We start from the raw sequence: 19022 nt of genomic DNA on the forward strand, positions 1-19022 counted from the left end.
CCTCTTCTCTTTCACCCCTACCCGACAAACCATCCCAACCCCTCTACCCCTTTACCCCATAAACCTCTCCCATCTCTTTTCCTCCCGTCCAGACTCTCCCCCGCCTCCCTCTCTCAGGAAATTCTCTCTCTCATCTCGTCTCATCCATCCATCCATCAATTCAGCCTATGTCACCCTCCTTCTCTCCTCTACAAGGGCAACACGGTGGTCCAGTAATTACGTTTGCAGCTTCACAAGAAGAAGAAGCCACTCAGCTTCTTCTTCCTGTGAAGCTTAGTACTGTACTATCAATAAAAAATTAACAGAAAAGCTTTTCAATATCCATCTTATATGACTCTCTGTAAACTGGTGATGACTCTTCATTTTCACCTTAACACAATGTAAAAGTAGTTGACACTATAAATTTAGATGACAATGAACTTTTGGTTTTGGTACTTGATTTGCCATTAATGCAGTTGCTCACAAATTTATTTTCCACAGACTGAAGGAACACATTGTAGTGTCTGGAAATGTTTTTAACTGGTTTGCCTCTTATCTCTCTGACAGAGAGCTCTTTGCCACAAGTAATGATCATTTCTGATAACACTCTTAAATAATTTGTGGGGTTTCCCAGGGATCAGTGTTGGGGCCACTAATTTTTAATGTACATATGTTGTCTCAGAAGTAAACTTTAGGGGTCATGTGGGGTCATCAATTCTGCTTTTTATCATCTCAAAAATATGAAATGAATAAATTGAATACAACAGCTCAACCCTAAATTATTTTTCAAATAATATATTTATTGTTTGTTCCCTTGGTGAGTACATAGGTACAAAAGAGTGAAGCTGTGTAAAAAGACAAACAAAAACTACATACAACACTAAGAATAAGTTTTTTTATATCAGTAATTCCTAGAAAAAAACACTTCTAATTTGAAAATAGATTATCAGTTTAATTGATTACATTCAGTTACTGTCACAAGAGCTCACTCAAAATATTAGTCAAGGTTCACATCAAGAAGCATTCATTCCTCTTCCTCTTGATCATTTATCAGGTTCATACAGGTCACAAAAATAATAAAAAATGGTCCTCAAACCTTTTAAAACACATCTTGTTTTCCTTTTGATATATAAGTATTTTTTTTCTAATGGAAGACTTGATAGCATCTGCCCACTGTGTAATAATTGGTGTGCTTGTCTTTTTCTAGATCAATGCAATCAGTCTTTTGGCATGCAGAAATGCAAATACTTATCATTATTTGCAATATTTTAGTAAGTTTAAAGTTCCTTGACTATAATACATGCCCTTTTAACACAGTTTAGTTAAAGTGGCTAACTTTAGCCAAAGTGTGAAGTCCAGGGTAGTGGGGCAAGTTTCCAGAGTGTGAAAGGCAACACCCCGCACTCCTTATTTGGACGGTCGTACCTCCAAACAGAAAAATTGGCACTGACCATAACCAGCAACTCTAGGCTTCAAACCAGCTCCATTGCAAACCACTGAGTGACATCACACCTCGCTACATCCATCTATATATCACGCGGCACAGCTTGAGGTTGAAACCAATGAGGAAGTACCTTAAAGTGCAATGTCGCCAATGGCTGCTAGATACTGGAGTGCTGCCATCATCCAGCCAATTTCACCTTCAAAATCTCAGTTATATTGTGTGTATGGTCCCATATGAGTTGGGGAAACACATAGTTGACAATGTAGTGAGGCACAGTCACACTAGTGTTGGATCAACACTCAATAGCTAGTACGAAACAAAACAAAACAAAACATTAAGTTGAGTCAGTTTCTCACACTCCAGGCCCAATGAGGTCTGGTAAAAAAAAAAATTAAAAAAAGACTTCCTTGACTGGCCACCACTTCTCAAACGTTTATAAGATATTTTGTAGAGAACATCTTCGTGCAAAAGACAAATAAAAATGCTTTTGCAATATGTAATTTATGAAGAATGCTAAACGCATGATAGATCCAGTGTACAACATAGAGGTGTGCCTTAATGTTGTTTGTGGTGACTTTATGTGTGGTGAGACTTTATAGACTGTTTAAACATTTAGACGGAAGCATTTTTGATCAGTAAGTGCTGAGAAAAAAAAAACTAAATCCACAGGTCCACTGTGTGCTGCAGCGAAGAGTATACAATGAGAGTGACGCCTCTCGCCTTGTGCAAGTCATCTTTAAAATAGACGATCTTTGGTGATGACTTTGGACGGACTGGTGGGACTGGTCTCTGTCTGTCTGGTGTACTTTCTCGCTGGACCGCAACATCCGAGTCAGCCCTACAAACGCGTCTGTCCGTGACTGACGTGAGTCATGAAGTTACAGCATTTGTTGGAGTTTCCCCATCGGCCGTTGCTCTTTCAAAAATGCATCGGCGCGAACAGTTTTCTATTACGTCCCAACGTGACGTTTAGCGATTCATTGACTGCAGCTCATTCCCAAATTAATCGCACGGGAGCGCCCTGCAGCCGAGCCAACAGATGTCCTACCTCGGTCTGCACCTGGACTCCTGATTGAGCGACCGTAATGACCCGGCGCGTGAGGTCCGCGGCCTCAAAGCCGGCGGGGAGCGTCATGTTTCTCCTCGGGATGATGTCGGCAGCTCACCCGGTGACGGTGCGCCTGGGGCTGCTGCATATGAGAAACCTCCATGTGGAGAGAAAACAGCTCATCATGCGCCGGGAGGCATGAGGGAGCGCACAGTTAAAGCACCTCAAATAACCATCAATACAGAGTGAAAAATTAGAGACATCCGCAGAATGAAATGACAGAGCAGAGGGAGTTAACAGATAATTAGAATAGGTATAATCAGAATTAATAATTATAAGAATTAAAGTTCCCTTTCAAATCAAACATCCCAAGATATGAGTGGAAAGTATTGTTCTTGCAGCTGCATTTATAATGCTTTTTTTTTTTATTCAAACGTAGCTTACCCATGTCATGTGATGCTGCTCCAGTACACTCTGACAACAAATATTACTGGGACCACGACAGAAAATTGCAAATGAACATTTAATATACAGGAATTCACATTATAGACACAACCACTGACTATCCCTGTAAGAAACTGGCCACAATTTTACACATTGACCATACACGGTCCAGCCAAGGCTCTGACGAGGATTGCCCCATGACTGTGAGTCATCCATACACCCACCTATTCTGTTGTTTCCCAAAGTTTTATTTTTAGCACAGAAACACAACGCCCAGTCACCGTCTGTGTCTGATTCTGCGGCGGGACAGGAGTTTATCTCTATGACACATTTTGCTTTAAAGAAACGCTACCGGCTGGTGCTTCCCACAGTTTGACGCATGAATCAACAGTTTAAAAATGTTTACATATCGGCCTCACTGCTCAACCACAGAGCAAACCAGAGGATCCACCTCTGGCTGTTTAGCACTAAGCGCGCTCTCGTCAGCCGCGCCCCCACACAAAAGGTTCCAACACATCATGACGGGTGCGCGCACCACCATCAGACCCACTCCCTCCAAAATACCCAGTCCACCCTGTCATAAACTCCATCACATCTGTTTAAGAGTTTAAATTCAAACGATTTTCTGGGATTGAACCTGATTGTCCAATACTTTTAACATAAGTATTTTAATTACTATAGGAGATTAAAAGCATATATACCTAATTAAATTCACTGCTTGGACCCATGAACGCTTGTCAGTAGTTTCGATAGGGTGGATTAATATGTCATTAGGGTGATATTTTCTTTCTTTAAAAATATTTTGAGCGAGAATGTTGTAGGATTTGAATTATCATCATATAATAATAATAATCATAATAATCATAATAACCTCTATTTATATAGCACTTTTCAAAAACAAGTTTACAAAGTGCTTCACAGACATAAAAACAGAAAATACACAGTATAATTACAAATTAGAATATGTTCAATGCAATCAAGAAATAGAAAGAATGAAAAATATTGAGTATAAATAAATGAGTAACACAACAAAACAAAAAGAAAGAATCCAATTAAAAGCTATTTTATAAGGACGAGTCTTTACAAGAGAGCTTATATAATGTTATATGTTTGTAATTGTATTAGTTAATAATATTATATCAAAATCTAATTCGGAGCTCTAAATGTCTATATGTTACCTTTTGTGAAATCTTAGTTTCGGCCTGTGTGATTCACTGCAGGTAGGGAGCCAAAAGTGGGTCATGGGAGGAATAAATTAAGACCTCGGATTAACTCAGGAGATGCTGGTAACAAAAAATTAATTCTAACAGACCTTGTGATGCACCAGTCGCAACTCTGGGCTGAACTGCAGCGTTTTTAATCATTTTTACTCAGTGCTTACGTTCGTCTGATGAATATCATTTTTCACATTCAGCTGCAGTTATTTTTTGTTGATACATATTTTGAAATGTCTTTAAACATAGTCTGACTTGATGTAACGTATATGTTTCCTCTCCAACAAGGACAGTATACTAAATTTTACACAATCTCACACTGAGCTCTAGCGGTACAAATATGTCATTACATCATCGGTGCATTGACTCAAATCAGCCAATCAGAGTTTAAAACGGTTGCCTGTCTTTTTCTTTGACGCTGTGTGTTGTCAGGAAAAAGCCTTTGTTCACGTTTGGACTTGGAAAAAGCTTTAACTTTAAAAGCTTTTAAATTTAATCCGATCACTTTATTTACGAACAAGTCTCGTTAGAAGATTGTTCTCCCATGCAAAGTCTCGCGGGACTTTGAAGTTTCAGAAGCACGAGATCCCAATTAAGTAAGCAGCGAGCAGAAACGTAAGATGGCAGCAGTGTCCTACCTCTGTGGTGCAAACCCACCTGTGAGAGTCCCAGTCAGTTCTCCACTAAGATGCACAACGAACCGCGGACCATTACAAGATTTTGGTAAGATTTTCTGTGTTTGGGGTGTTTTTGGTTAACCTAAACCTCTCTCACGACCTCAGTGTGACACTAGAAAATATGAAAAAACAGTTAAGTTACACTCAAACACCTCTGTATTAGTTAACTGTTACAGTAATAGTCTCACCACTGGCCCAAATAACGACTATTTCATATTTTGTTTTAAAGTAACACGTTATTTATGTGCTGTAAACGGCTACTGCGTCGGTTAGCTCATTATTAAGCAAGCTAAAAATGTTAAAGCACAAAAATACAGCTTCAGCTTCAATGCTGTCTGTAAAGGAGGTGTTGCTGTCACTCCCAGCTCAAATCAAACATGACTTTTAGTGGATTTTGAAGCTTTTAATTGTTCGAAATCTTCACTTTTCCTTCCTAAAATGATATTTTAAGGGACTCAGGTTGGGTGGGCTCAAGCTAATCATTACATATAAATCACTTGTTGCTTTGTATGTGAAACTCACGAGGAACTTGTGATATATGAAATAAATAATCCTCTGTCTCTGTTTCCTCCCCGCTTGACAGAGGCTTCTGTTTTGACCTCCAATCCATGAATCTTTAGTATCGAAAAAAAACCCTAATTTATGTTTTGAGAAACAGCTGAATTGACGCTGGTTTCTCTTTATATCACTTATATCAATCTGACATGTGTAGCTATGATGGACACTTTGATTTATTGACATCAAGGTTTCACATCAGCCTTAAGAAGGGACATAAACCTCATGAAACAAAACGAACAGAACATTACAATGAACGCTCATTAACTGTGAGAGAGGATTCTCACTCAACTCATGAAACAGAGGGAATGTGCATGAGTTAATGAGTATGAGTGTCTATGTGGTTTACACAGAATGGCGGCGGTACGTTCTGAGACCAGTAACGATCTCAGCAGCCAGAGCTCACACGCTAATTGACTAATTGATGTCAAAGAGAAATCAGAGGCCTTGTGTTCAAGCTAGCTGGGCGGTCATTACTTGTAATTAAGAGGCCGACTGATCAGCTGAAGAGGAGCCTCAAATTATCTCGTCTTAATGACCCGAGAGTTTAGAAGATCCTACTAAGTGGGTTTTATCGTGAGAGCTTCAAGTGACAAAGGTGGAAGTGACATTTTCAAACTGACAATACCGCGCTTCATCCACTTCTGTGTCTCTCTGTCACCTCTTGTTTTTTTCTTCAGGGATATGGTGCCCATGGCAACTTCAGCAACATGAGCCCCTTTTGGTTTGATGGCTGTTGATCCGACCCCTCAACCTCCCAAGAAGAACTTGTATCTGAGGTTTGTGCTTGGGTTTGTACCACAGGATGTTGCTGACAGATCAAATGAAAGATTTATAAGAATCTTACACAATTGCAACTCTTAGTTATTATCCAGTTGATTAAAGAACATGATTCAAGAGGAAGTGAATGGTGACTCATTGACTCACATGTTTAAATGATGACTTCGCTGTCTGCTGTTTCCTGCCTTGTAAAGTTTAAGTGCAAAATGTTGCGTTAAACTGAACTTTTACACTTTTAACCTTTACAGTTTTTCCTAATCTGCAGAATCCCCGCAGCCATTTGGACACAAGGGAAAAGCAAACATCAACAATTTTAAAGAACTTTTGTAGTTCCTAGATTTTATAGCTTCTGAAAGGTCGTCTGTCGTACAAAATTGATACAGAAAAGACCTACAGGACCAGGAAATTCAGAGTCACAATACTACCTGCCCTGTTTGATTGACAGGCGATCCCAGGATGACCTGAACACAGACGCCACAGTAATGAGAGGTAACCAGTAAAGATGGAGAAGGACAACTGGCTCATTAAATCATGAAAAAAACATTCCGCCTTTAGGCTATGATGATGGTTTTCCTGAGCTGCAGAACAGCATTTTGTCGAATGATTAAAAACAACTGAAACATTTAATGTTAATTATTAAAACATGAAGCTTCAGTAGCATCTTCCTCAAGGTCAGTCCAGACGGGCGTAGTGCCATCACAGGAGGAGGTTTATTGAGTCTCTAACTTCTTCTTTTGTTGAACGATTAGATAACTTAATTAACGAGCGTGTTTGTCCAGCTTTGCTCTCAACCAATTAAAAGCGGTTGTGAGGTTGTGTAAACAGCGGGTTACAGGACTTTTAATCATATAATTTAACTAAGCGCTGGGTCATATTAAAAAAAAGATCTCCACTAATTATGCTATAGCAAACAAGTGTGGAGAATAAATCTTTTACGAATCAGAAATCCTTAGAGGGAGTATATACTGTACTTGTTCATTTGCGCGCAACCTAAATTCATTATTTATCCCAGAGAATGAATAAATTGTCCCCGCTAGCCTGTGATTGAACTTGAGCTGGTGAAAAATTCAGCCCTCGCTGCCGTACCCCAGTGAGCAGCTATCTAATGAAAATAACAGAGCAAGAAAGAAGGCGCAGGCTTTAATGATTGCATTTGGGTTAGGAGAGGAAACAGAAAATAATGAGAAAGAGGAGAGAGACTTTGGTTTATAGAGAAAGAGAAGGTTTGTTGTAGAATTGATTGTAAGATCTCACTCATTACTTTTAATGACGTAAGATTAAAAGGGGGGCAAAGGGGGACACCTCAAGTCAATGATATGCCTGACTAACTCAGATTTGCAACATCAGTAATTAATTTTCAACTGCCTCTGAAAAACCACTGTCATTGACATTACATAATTACATTTAAACTGGCTAATACATGTTCATGTGTGTGTGTGTGTGTGTGTGGTGGAAGCCTGGCCAGACGGTCAACGGTCAACGAAGACGATAGGTGACAGACTATATCATTAATACCGTGCCACCAGATCACGTTTAACAAAAATGAAAAGAAAACAACAAACAGCTAATTTGGCTGAACTGTTGGAAAACTCAACTCTTACTTAAAGTAACATCAACAATACAAAAAAAACCTACTTAAATATTTCTCACTATATTGCCAAGAGACCTGCTAGAAACAAACAGTGATTAACATAACATATCCCCCCCCCTTTACCTAGTTCAAGGTGAGTGGGATAGGAAGCGTTTGCAGTGCTACAAATAAAGGTGCGGTTGTCGCTAATCAAACAAACCTTTCTGTTTGTTTGATTTGTCAGAACCGCACCTTTTATTTGTAGCACTGCAAACGCTTCCTATCCCAGATTTGTGTCTGTTTCTTCCATCCTCACCTTGAACCAGGTAAAGGGGGGTGGGGGGTGGGGGGGGGGTCGGTTGGTGTGGGGTTGAATATGGTATGTTAATCATTATGTTTGGTCAGAAATACATGAGGTGTAAATGGTACAAATAGTGTGCTCTCACTGACTTTGTCATAGCATATGCTTAAGTTTTGTGGTACTTCTTATTATTTTTTTATAATCATAGTTTTTCTTCATTTTTGGTCTTTCTAAATGATCTATATTTTTACTTTTTACTTAGTTTGTTTTATTGTATCATTGTGTAAAGTTCTGTGTAATCACTGGGTTTGAAAAGTGCTGTATAAATGAACTTTATCATTATTATTATTATTATCATTAAAAGGAAAAAGTGTGTGAGAGTAAGTGCAAATGGAAAAAGCAGGGAGGAGAAGAGAGGAAGTGAGAGAAAGAGAAAATGACAGAGAGAGAGATGAGAATAAAGATGATCATTTCCATGTTAACTAGGATCTCCAGTGAATAGCTGTGTGTGTGTGTGTCTGTTTTTGTGTGTGTGTGTGTGTGCAGGGTGGCCACAATGATTTGGGATTGTGTTCCCTCCGCCTCACGGACAGGGAGACAGAGAAAGAGAGAGAGAGAGGTTAGAGAGAGAGAGAGAGAGACAGAGAGAGAGAGGTTAAAGAGAGAGAGAGAGAGAGAGAGCGCAGTCACATGCAGAGAGGAGCTGGGACGAGAGACAGAACAGAAGAGAGCTGTCAAGCTGAGAGGAGGCAGCGGAGAGACTACTTAGTTTTTCTTGGAATACATTTTCCCTACCATTTCTGAAGCCCACACACACTAAAAAAAACACATAAACACACAAACACACAGATGGTAAAAGTGCGTGTGTGAGTGCTGTCTTGCAAGGAGCAGTGAATTATTTTCAGGATCTGGACTTTCTCAAGCCCTACACACCACTTGGACTGTAAGAGTGTTTGGATTCAGCATCTCTGTGACTTGGACTTACTCTGTAATTTGATTCAGATTGTTTTTTTTAACAGTGCAACACTTTGGACTAAAAGTGTGTGCAGAACTAATACAACCTGAATACAACACTGAGCTTTTGACTCAAACTGTTTGGACACTCACACTTGAGTTCAGTGTGTGTTTGTTTGTGTGTGAGGAGGAGGAGGAGGAAGATGTGTTGGCCGGTGACAGCGGTCCTGCTAGCCCACCTCGGGGCCACCTTAACGGGGGCATGGAGAGCATCTCAACCAAGACTGCAGTTCACACACTCTGGTAAGAGGCAACATTTCATTTCTTCCCTGTTTTCAGTTTCTTTCCAGTGTTTTAAGTTTTTATTCACTCTTACAGTCTAATACATCTGTCGCTTTCACTCTTTCTTCACACCCACACACACACACAGACGCAGGTGACGAAATCAGACACAGCTTCTTATTTTTCACTTTTCTTTCTTTCCTCCCTCTGTTAAAGCCCACACACTGTTAAACCATATGTGTAGCACAATTATATCTTTATTATATATAATAATTATATGCCTTTTTGCCTCTCCACCTGTCTATATCTGCTGTTTTGTCTTTCTTTCCCACACTGTCTCACTTCCTCTGCGTCTGTAATCACCTGTATGATCTAGTTTGGGTGTGAAAGACTCGTCTTAAACTCCTGCCCATCTCACTTTCTCCTCTTACTGTGAGGTCTGTTAATAGGTGGCATCATTTAAGTGCTAATTTAGTCTCACCAGCACAGTTGTAAAGTCAGAAATAGAGTTTTACCTAAATGATATAATTAAAAAATGCTTGCAGCATATTCACAGCTGTGGTCAACTTTATAAGACACCTTAAAGAAAGACTAGTTTATCATAACTTGGGGCTTATTTTCATAGCTTTAAGATAGCAGCAAGAAAGCTATCAAATGCATATAAGAAGCCATTGTATTGCCTTTAGATTTACTTTATATAGGAATCTCTCGCCATCATCTTGGAAACAATTTACCAATTGATCTTCACACCCAAAGACATCCTCCCTGTTATAAACTGACTCCTTGACAGCACAAACGCCCCCTTGGGATTTTCAATCAAGTGTCCATGTCTATTGGTTTCAGCATGTCTAACAAAGAAATAATTATCTGATGGCAGGAATCCCAGATCCAGATCACCACCAAATTGATCATTTCTTGGCCTCAGGCTGATCTGTCCACCACTGTCAAATCCATGCAGAGGTTGCTGGAAAAAGCTGAAGACAGGCACAACAAAAATCTCCTTAAAAGGGGAAAGGAAATGCCATAACTCTTATAAACTAAAATATGACATTTCAGCTATTTAATAAGCATGCAGATGTGGAAAGCTGAATCGTTCATCGCTCCGCTAGTGTCTTTTTCTCCAAGCTCTTGTGCCACAGTGTGCATGTTGCGTAAACACATGTTGTTGAATCAACATGCCAGCGTTGAACAAGAGCGCAGACTGTGCTGTCAGTGGGTTGATGAATGGTTGAATTGGAGTCGACGGCTCCCCTTAACGTGTGCGACGGTGCTGCACAAGCCTCTAATAGTTGTTGGCGTTTGTTTTAACCTCGTGGGCGCAGCAGAGGGGTGAGGGGTTTTGGCTCACTTGAGAGAAGAAGCGAGATTCGATGGTGTTTGTTTGACAGAGAATGTATTTGATGCTCTCTGAGTTGTGCTGAAGCCTTCAGCCCCACCCGTCTGCACCTACAATGCAGGAGGAGAGGATTTAACACTTTCACCCATGTTGTGTTGTTTAAGGATAACAAACAAACGTGACGGTCAAAAGTAACGAGAAAGCAAAGATCTGCATCTTCTAATTAAAACCAGATTCGTATTTCGATCTTTTGCCCTCTCAGCTCTATTTATGGTGAATCACCTTTATAATTAAAAGCCTTTTTTGGGGCGTCCTGGCCTTTAGTTACGGCGAGATAAACTCATCTCCCTTTAATCATGTTTACCAGAGACACTGTAGAGTAAGAAACCAAGTGATTACACGTTCTTACATAAGCCAAAAACACAAAGGGTCTGTGAAGTAGATGTGATAAAGCAGGAGTCGACCAATCGTGACCTAGAAAGTACAGCAAGAGGGAGAAGGAAAACCTTGCTGGATTCTCCCAGGTGGGAATTTAACTCTAATGAAATCTGAATGTGAAAGTGTGAAGAGCTACTAAAGTAGCCCCGTGTGTGTATGTGTGTCTTCATGAGGAAAGGCACTCATGGACTGTATGCCCGTGCATGTGTGTCCTTGAGTACGTGCGTGTGCTTTATGTGGTTGCATGTGTGTTTGGAGTGCATGAAAGTATGTGTGAGTGTTGGTGCACATCTGCGTAGTTCTGTTTATGTCACTTTGAAGATATGAGCTCGTGTGCATGCACTTAAATAGAGCTGTTTCAGTTCCAGGATCTCTGCCCACCTTTCTCTTTGTTGTGTATTCTGCTGAGTGAACCCTCATGCCTTTGAACAGCAGAGGTTTATGTGTGTGTGTGTGTGTGTGTGTGTGTGTGTGTGTGTGTGTGTGTATGTGTGTGTGTGTGACTGTGTATGTTTTATATCTACAGTGGCCGGTATGCTCGTCCTTTGGAAAGAAAACAATAAAAAATGTGTGATGTGATGTGTGGAGGGATTTTGATGTTCACCACCGTGTGTGTGCTTGTGCTGTTTTCTCCCTCTCTGTGGGAGCTTCATGCTGTGGTTCTCCCCTTCTCATCACCACTGAGGTTTTTCACAGACAGATGGAGGAGATTTTCACCATGGAATCACTGTAATTAGAAAAAGATCTCAGCTCCACTTAAACACTTTGACACCGAGGTTGTTTGGCAGTTCAGAGACGCTGTACACTTTGATTTTTCTTCATCTGTGTAAGTCATAGCTAAAAACTAATTGAAAAAGCAGCAGAGTCTGACATTTAAGTGAAGTATTTCACCCCACGCTTGAAGAAAATTGGCTTCTGTAAAGAGCTATGAAGCAGAAACCCAACACATCCTGGTGATTTGACGGGAGTGTTGCAGCAGCAAAATAATGATAGAGAAGAGCAAGAAAAATAAACAACAAGAAAAGATGAAAAAAATGAAACCGAGTTAATATTAGAATCTACCAACCAAATGACAGAGAATACTGTATATGCAGCTTTAATCATTGTCATTCAGTAAACCTGTTAACATACAAGTGCATGTAAAGGATAGAATATAAATAAAAAGAAAATCTGAAGCCTGAATTACCTGTTAATGTTTTATAAACGGAACAATTTAGCAAGCAAAGATGCTAATCTGACTCAAAACTGTAGCAGTGCTCATTTGCTGCCATAGTAGCAACATTTATTTATGTGTGATATTGGAAGAAAACCAGCTGTGCGCCTGTACACTTCTGCAGACTAAAAACCTAGTAATTTAGATGATTTTCATATTTTAATTTCCTCTGCTGGCTGAGAAACTACTCCAGCCACTACGCTTTTGAAACATGTTCAAAACCACACTTGGAGAAACTCTGAAATCCATCAAGCTGAAAATGAGACAGAATGATTTCACCTGGCAGCAGCAGTCAACTATTTTACTCAACCCAACAGTTGGAACGGTAGGTTCTCATCAGACTGAAGCTGAACTACAAACTGTTTCTGACTGGGCTTTGTGTACATAGTGCATCTCTGCTTTAGATGGATGCTTTTGGCCCACAATACAATGCACATGGGGGAGCAATGTTTTGCTTTTTTAAAGAAATTGTGCACAGTGGTGAGGAAAAAAGAATGCAAAAAAAGATCTTGGAAAACAAAAGATGAAGCACTAAATCTTGAGGAAAACATTTTCTTTTTCTTTATCTACAGTACACAGCAAGAAATATTTCCATTTGCTGGCCTTTCAGATAGTATGAACTGTGGTCTGGGTGATGGTTATGATACTTAAATCACAGCCAGACTGTCCATCTGAAAATCCAAAATACTCCAATTTTAGCACCGTTAGTCCTTTCACTGCCTGAGAGTTTGGTCCTGATTGGTGGAGCGTAATCAGACTGACTGACCAGACAGCTTCATGTGTCTGAAAAAAAAAACAGCTTTAAATACTTAAACACATGCCTGATTACCTCCTAACCCCACATCTCGCTCTTAATGACTAAATTATTCCAGTAATTCACTCAAACTTCATGTCGCCCAAATGCAGGAGTGGACTAAAACACACATACACACACACACACACACACACACACACTTGAGTGTAATGAGTACATTATCCCAGCCATTCACTGAATGGTAGTGTGATTTTCTAAATGATAGATGGCAGTTAGAGATACCATTTCTGTACCACACACACACACACACACACACACACACACACACACACACACACACACACACAAAAGGGACATGTTCCTGTGCACACACAAGCACTGTATACCTGAACAAACACAACCACACAGATGCAAGATCATTCAAATGACTGAATTACAAACACAAACACACGCAGAGACATGCAAGTATGTTACAGTAACATTTTTGAGGAAGTCCTTTACCTTTGTGTGCTCAGTACACACATACTGTACACACAAATTCACACAGCCACCATAGCTGCTGTCATACGTACATCTGCAACTTCTTTCAAACTCATAACTGTCACACGAGAATTAATCGTTACAATCACAGAATAAAACTCCATCAAGAGGAGGGTTGGAAGATTTATTAAGTCAGCGTGAATCTATTTCCTCACATGCAGAGTAGGAGAGGATTCAGAATCATGTTTTATTCATACAGCATTCACTTAGTAAATTGCTTTGCTGTAGACATTTAATGTTAAACAGTCACTGGAGAATATTCAGTTGAATCATATGAGTTTTTTTGGTATGATTGAGGACATCGGCTTTGACCTTTGACCCCTGTACTTCTGATTGCATTCAAACTGATCCTGCTGTTTCTTCCTGGACAAATGCCCGAATTGTAATGTAAATGTAAATGAGTCCTTTCAGTAATTCCATGCTATTAGCATGCAAATTGCTTGGTTATAATACAAGGAAGATTAGTTCATCAGTGTCCAGATGCATGTTTGTTCATGCGTGTTTGTAAAAATCAATTTAGGTTTCTCCAGAGAAACATATGTGTAGCACAAATGAAAGCTGCAGTTACAATATATCCTTGAATACTTCAGTTTTTATCTTTATGTTGTATATGTTCATTATTTTTATGAAGGTGAAAATCAGTATTTCTAAAACACAATGTAGGTGTTGCCCAATGATCCACACTGACAAAAATGCTGAAGAAATTCAAGGAATCCTAAACAGCTGCTTTCATACAAAACCCAGACAGGCTGGCTGTTTTCAGTAAAGTAGAGGGATGTTATGTAGCAGCGTCGTCTGTGACAGAGACAAGCCGACAGACACACAAACCAGCAGCTGTCTATGTAGTCTGTGTCAACACAACATTTTTGCTGTTCTGGTTTGTTACAGCATCTTGGGTTAGTTAGCTAAAACGTACCTTCAGCGACAAAGAACTCTTGAACTGTGAAAACGTTGAATAAATTATATTTGAAGACGGAGCTCAGAGAAACAGGACCTTGTGGTTTCTTTTCCTGAGAAAATAATCTTTCTTTGAGCAATATTTGCCAGCAATATCTAATTTAACAACTTCAACTAGCAATTTAGCAACTTTTTAGCAATGCTTTGCTGAAGTTAAAGATGTATTTTGTGGTTTGTGAACAACACTAAAATCAATATTAACTTGACAGGCCATTCCTTCTCATTTTATGTAGAAAAGTAGAAACTTTCATCTTTCCATCATCACAGGAATGCAGCATTATGTCTTCTCACAATTACTTACTGTGATTATATTTGATCAGTTTCATTGTGGTTTTCAGAGGAGAAACCTGGTTCTTGGTGTACAGTCAAAAGTTTGGACACATTTCCTCTTTCAAGTGAATAGTAAGGTGTGTCCAAACTTTTGACTGGTACTGTATGTTACACATCTTCCTCCTCTTTCTCCACTTTCTCACCTTTCTCATCCCTCTGTGCTCTAACAAAGCACAAAAGCCTTCACAGCGATATTAAAAATCAAGAGATATTTCATTATTCATTTATTCTTTCAGATCTGTTTCTATCTAGGCCAGAGCTTTCCAGGCTCTGGGCTGGGGATGTTGCTGAGATGTGGATTTCACTGGGACGGTTATCTGGCACAGAATCAGGCTATTCTCCATTATTAATTTTAATGGAAGCAGTCCCCAACGGTGACACTACCACTGCTTGTCACTAATCAAGTCAAACGCAGCTGTTTGCTCGTCCCACACTTCAGAAAAGACTCCTGTCAGGCAGACGTTTTCTCTGGAAGCCCTCCACGTAAAGGAGACCTGATTTTTCAGGTTGTTTGCATGTTTAATTCTTGTCAGGTTCTTGAAAAGACCCCAGAATATATGAAGGACTCCATTAAATTTTCTTGCAGCCAAACTTTAAGTCCTTCCTAGGACATTAAAAGCCCTGATTAAGGGTCTCGGTACTTGAGGGTTTTCTGCTCTCTTTGGACAGAGGCACTGAAAGGAGTCTAATTACACCCTTGCTTTGGCAACAACAGCCCCTGACAACAGTGGACATGCTGTAAATTTACCCTCGAGAGGTTTCTGGCGTTAATATCAGAGGCTATCTTTAGCCTGAAGCCTGTAATTAAGCTAAAAAACCCACAAGTTTCATATTTCTTCCATTTCCCTCAAGTATTAATTTGCTCCAATCTGCCCTTCTGTCAATAATCTAGAGCAGAGTCTCTCACCTCTCCTCCCTGGTTCTTACTGTATATCAGCATTTCTTTCCTATATATCATTCAAGAAATGCAATAAAAGTTTTACTCATAGTACTCAGGTGCTGTGCACAAGTGACCAGAGGATTTAACTGTAGTCTACTGTTCTCTGTAAGTCGAACTCTATGAAAATTTCAGTATAAATGCAAAACTGAAACCAGAAAAAGAAGCCAACAGCTCTTTTAAAGATCTGAGGCCAATATATTCATATTTTTTGTCATATTGGCTGGAAAAAGTTTTAGTTATCCTCGTCTGCTTGGGTTGTTTCTTTCTTTCAGCTTTGTGTGAACATGTTTTCTGACAGCATTCCTTCTACTTTAGCTCCATGAGGGAATTTAATCCACAAAGTCACACTTGACTTGTTGGTCAGCGGGAAGCCAGAAGCGGACAGGATCAACAGTGCTAAGAGCAACTCGAACAAGTTTACCTCATTAGCTGTAGATTAGGGCAGGCTGGAGGGCCAGCAGAGTAGTAGTGGATACTCAGTGAGTCATTTTCACATGAAATATCAAGCTGTCACTTCTATAATAACTGTTCCAAGGAAAGTCAATCATAGCACATGTCTACTTTTGGACATTTGTATTCAAAATATATGTATTTCTGAGGGTAAAGTCGTTTTGGGGGGTTGATTAGTGGTCAAGACACTTTACCTTTTCTACTAACAAGTACATTCAATAATTACTTTAATGACATATTTCCCTTACTGGATAACACAAAAGAGACTGATAAAAAAAGAGAGATGACATTTTGAAGTTCCAAACCTGTGATCTCTGTTAGTAGATTAAATTTCTTTCTCAAAAGCACTTCTGCTGAGTTTATTGTTCCTGTCACTGGGGTTTGAATCTTGTTGAATGGCAGTTTTTTTTTTAAACTAAAAGCCAACAAATGCCCTTCCACTTTACAGCAGAATAAATTCCTGATTTGACTGTGAAGAAAGTGAACTAATGGATTATAAAATGACTTTAAAGAAAATGGCAGGTAGGAGAGTCCAGTCAAGGCTCAGATTAATGTACATCGCCACAAAACATCTGATCTTTAACCCTTGGCGTTACCGATCTGACATTCCCATGGCTGCGTAAACAAGACGAAACCACAAGAATTTGATTCTCCCTCTTTTGTCAGTGATGGGAAGATCAGACAAGTGCCACAAAAGGTTAGAAGTCGGACTTCCTTTTCCTGTTTAAACAGAGCCAGGACTTATCAGAAAATAGGGTGTACAGTGACAGATAGTGTTTTTTTTATCTTCTGGGATTCATCATAAATGAAACCCTGAAAGCTGATTGTAAAGTCAAAGCAGACTAGACTACCCATAATCTCCATGAGGAAGCTACCTTTTTTATGGCCGCTCATTTTTAAGATGTAGAGATATGAGCCATTTGCGCAAAGCAAATATCCATGAAACATTCAGCCTGTCCAGCGTGCTTTGAGGCTGAGCCAAGAAGTAGAAACCACAGACAATTTAAAGACTGCAGTGATTTTTCACTCTGATGGGTGTGGACATACATAATCTGTAGCTAAGTGTTGACTGCATAGAGTAGTCACAAGTCTGTGGAGGGAACATTGGGGGGATTTATGTTTTACACTGTTTCATTATAAATGGATTTCAATGAAACACGGTGGACATATTGACTTTAAATCCTAAATTAAATACAAAAAATACATTTTTTTGAACTGCGGTTTTTGTCTGGGGAGGTTTTTGCTCTCAGCGCAACAAGTCGTCATACCTAAATGAGAAAGTAGCATGAAAAATGACCTCCATGGTTTAAGGAAACCAGTGTTGACTATGAGTAGGAGTCTTTTCTCCTTGTGGTTTTCTTTAGGATTATGACTACATATTTTATCTTGCAAATTGTTTTGGAGGATCAGGATAAGAAAAGGTGACTCCCTGTGGCTTTCACTGGTAAAGGTTTAGCCAACTTTGTTCTGCACTGGGCAGCTCCCACACGAGACTGTGTGTAACTGTGTGAAGCAGAGAAAATAGTAAATGTTCTCAGTGAACCTTCTCTTAGAGAAACAAAGATGAAAAAATAAATTAAAATAAAAAGTAAACAGCGAATTGGCTCTAATGTGTTTATGTAGCAGCACGGCGACCCGGCCGAACAGTCTGATGATGATGAATAATCATACGAGCTGAGGTCGAAGGTCAAGCTGTCCACGTGGGTCTGGTCTTTCTTTGACACAGTCCAGACGTAGTGTGTGTGTGTGTGTGCGTTTGGTTATAATTTTGCTTTGGTATGTGTGTTTGTGTGTGTGGGCGCATATATTTAAATGTGTGAGAAGATTTTAGCCCATGTGGAACAGTAGGAAACAGGGAGTAAAGAATTAGTTTGTGTGGCGTGACTGATGAATGAATTAATGTATGTCTATGTTTATTTTATAGGGACAGATACTTCATCAGTCTCCACATTATCGTCTCAATTTGATCTACAGACATGGGGCGTCTGGAATGAAAATTAGCAGTGGGCATGACAAATTTTCGTTTTATCCTGTGTGACGTAGCAGTAGACATCTAATTCTGCATCTAGTACATCTCATGAGGCCCTGATGGAAAAACAAGCATGTCAGTCTGTCTCTGTCCCCTCCTGCCCGATCACCTTTTTCATATTACGAAAGTTGTGAAAGACCACAAGCTATGATTGGTCAGGTTCTGTATTCTGACATGTCTCACGGCCAAGCACGGCAGGAATTTAAGGCACCAACACACCTGATCTGACGTAGCGATCATGTCCAAATACATAAATGTAGTAGGACAGGCAGACAATGAGATTTTATAACTGCTTCATGCATGTGTTAGAAATGATTTTACGCGTGTGCATGTTTTCACATGAGTGCCCATCTGTGTGCCTGTAGGCTTTGTTCCCAGGCTTCTGCAGGCCTCCCGTTGTAATTGCACCAGTAATTGGTGAAGTGATAACCCCATTTCCACAGGAAATGTGCCCCGGTTTCCTCGCCCCCGCCACCACCACTCCCCTGTGGTGGCGCAGCCAACAAAGTCCTCCCCCAGGGAGTGTTGCACCAGACAACTAAAGTTCCCTGGGGCTCAGCGAGTAGACGAACAGACGGACAAAGACAATCACAGACACAGAGACAAAACCACACATATGTGTAGCTTAGAAAAACACTCACATGGACAATGCTGTAGGCTGTGAGAGAGTAATTTGACAGATTAATGATTAGTGCAGCTTGTGTGTGTGTGTGTGTGTGTAGAATCAAGGTGAACTCACTGTAAAACACCAGGAAAATAACAAAGTTTGACTCCCATGTGTGATAAT

At 39.9% G+C, this 19022-nt stretch overlaps 1 protein-coding gene across 3 annotated transcripts in view; it reads left to right on the top strand.

The window, feature by feature from the left end:
* Positions 1-4541: 4541 nt before the first annotated feature.
* The window catches only part of sema3h (sema domain, immunoglobulin domain (Ig), short basic domain, secreted, (semaphorin) 3H), a 66449-nt gene continuing 51968 nt past the window's right edge, over positions 4542-19022 (top strand). For 2 of the 3 annotated variants that reach the window (XM_067591647.1, XM_067591649.1), the window contains exons 1-4: positions 4542-4852; positions 6042-6140; positions 6390-6630; positions 9160-9269. In XM_067591647.1, the coding sequence (XP_067447748.1) occupies positions 9170-9269 (100 nt within the window). In that variant the 5' untranslated portion in view covers positions 4542-4852; positions 6042-6140; positions 6390-6630; positions 9160-9169. The remainder of the gene's footprint in view (positions 4853-6041; positions 6141-6389; positions 6631-9159; positions 9270-19022) is intronic. The other variant, XM_067591648.1, reaches the window with a different exon arrangement.

This window comes from Thunnus thynnus, chromosome 6 (assembly GCF_963924715.1).
Source record: "Thunnus thynnus chromosome 6, fThuThy2.1, whole genome shotgun sequence".
Classification (NCBI taxonomy): domain Eukaryota; kingdom Metazoa; phylum Chordata; class Actinopteri; order Scombriformes; family Scombridae; genus Thunnus; species Thunnus thynnus.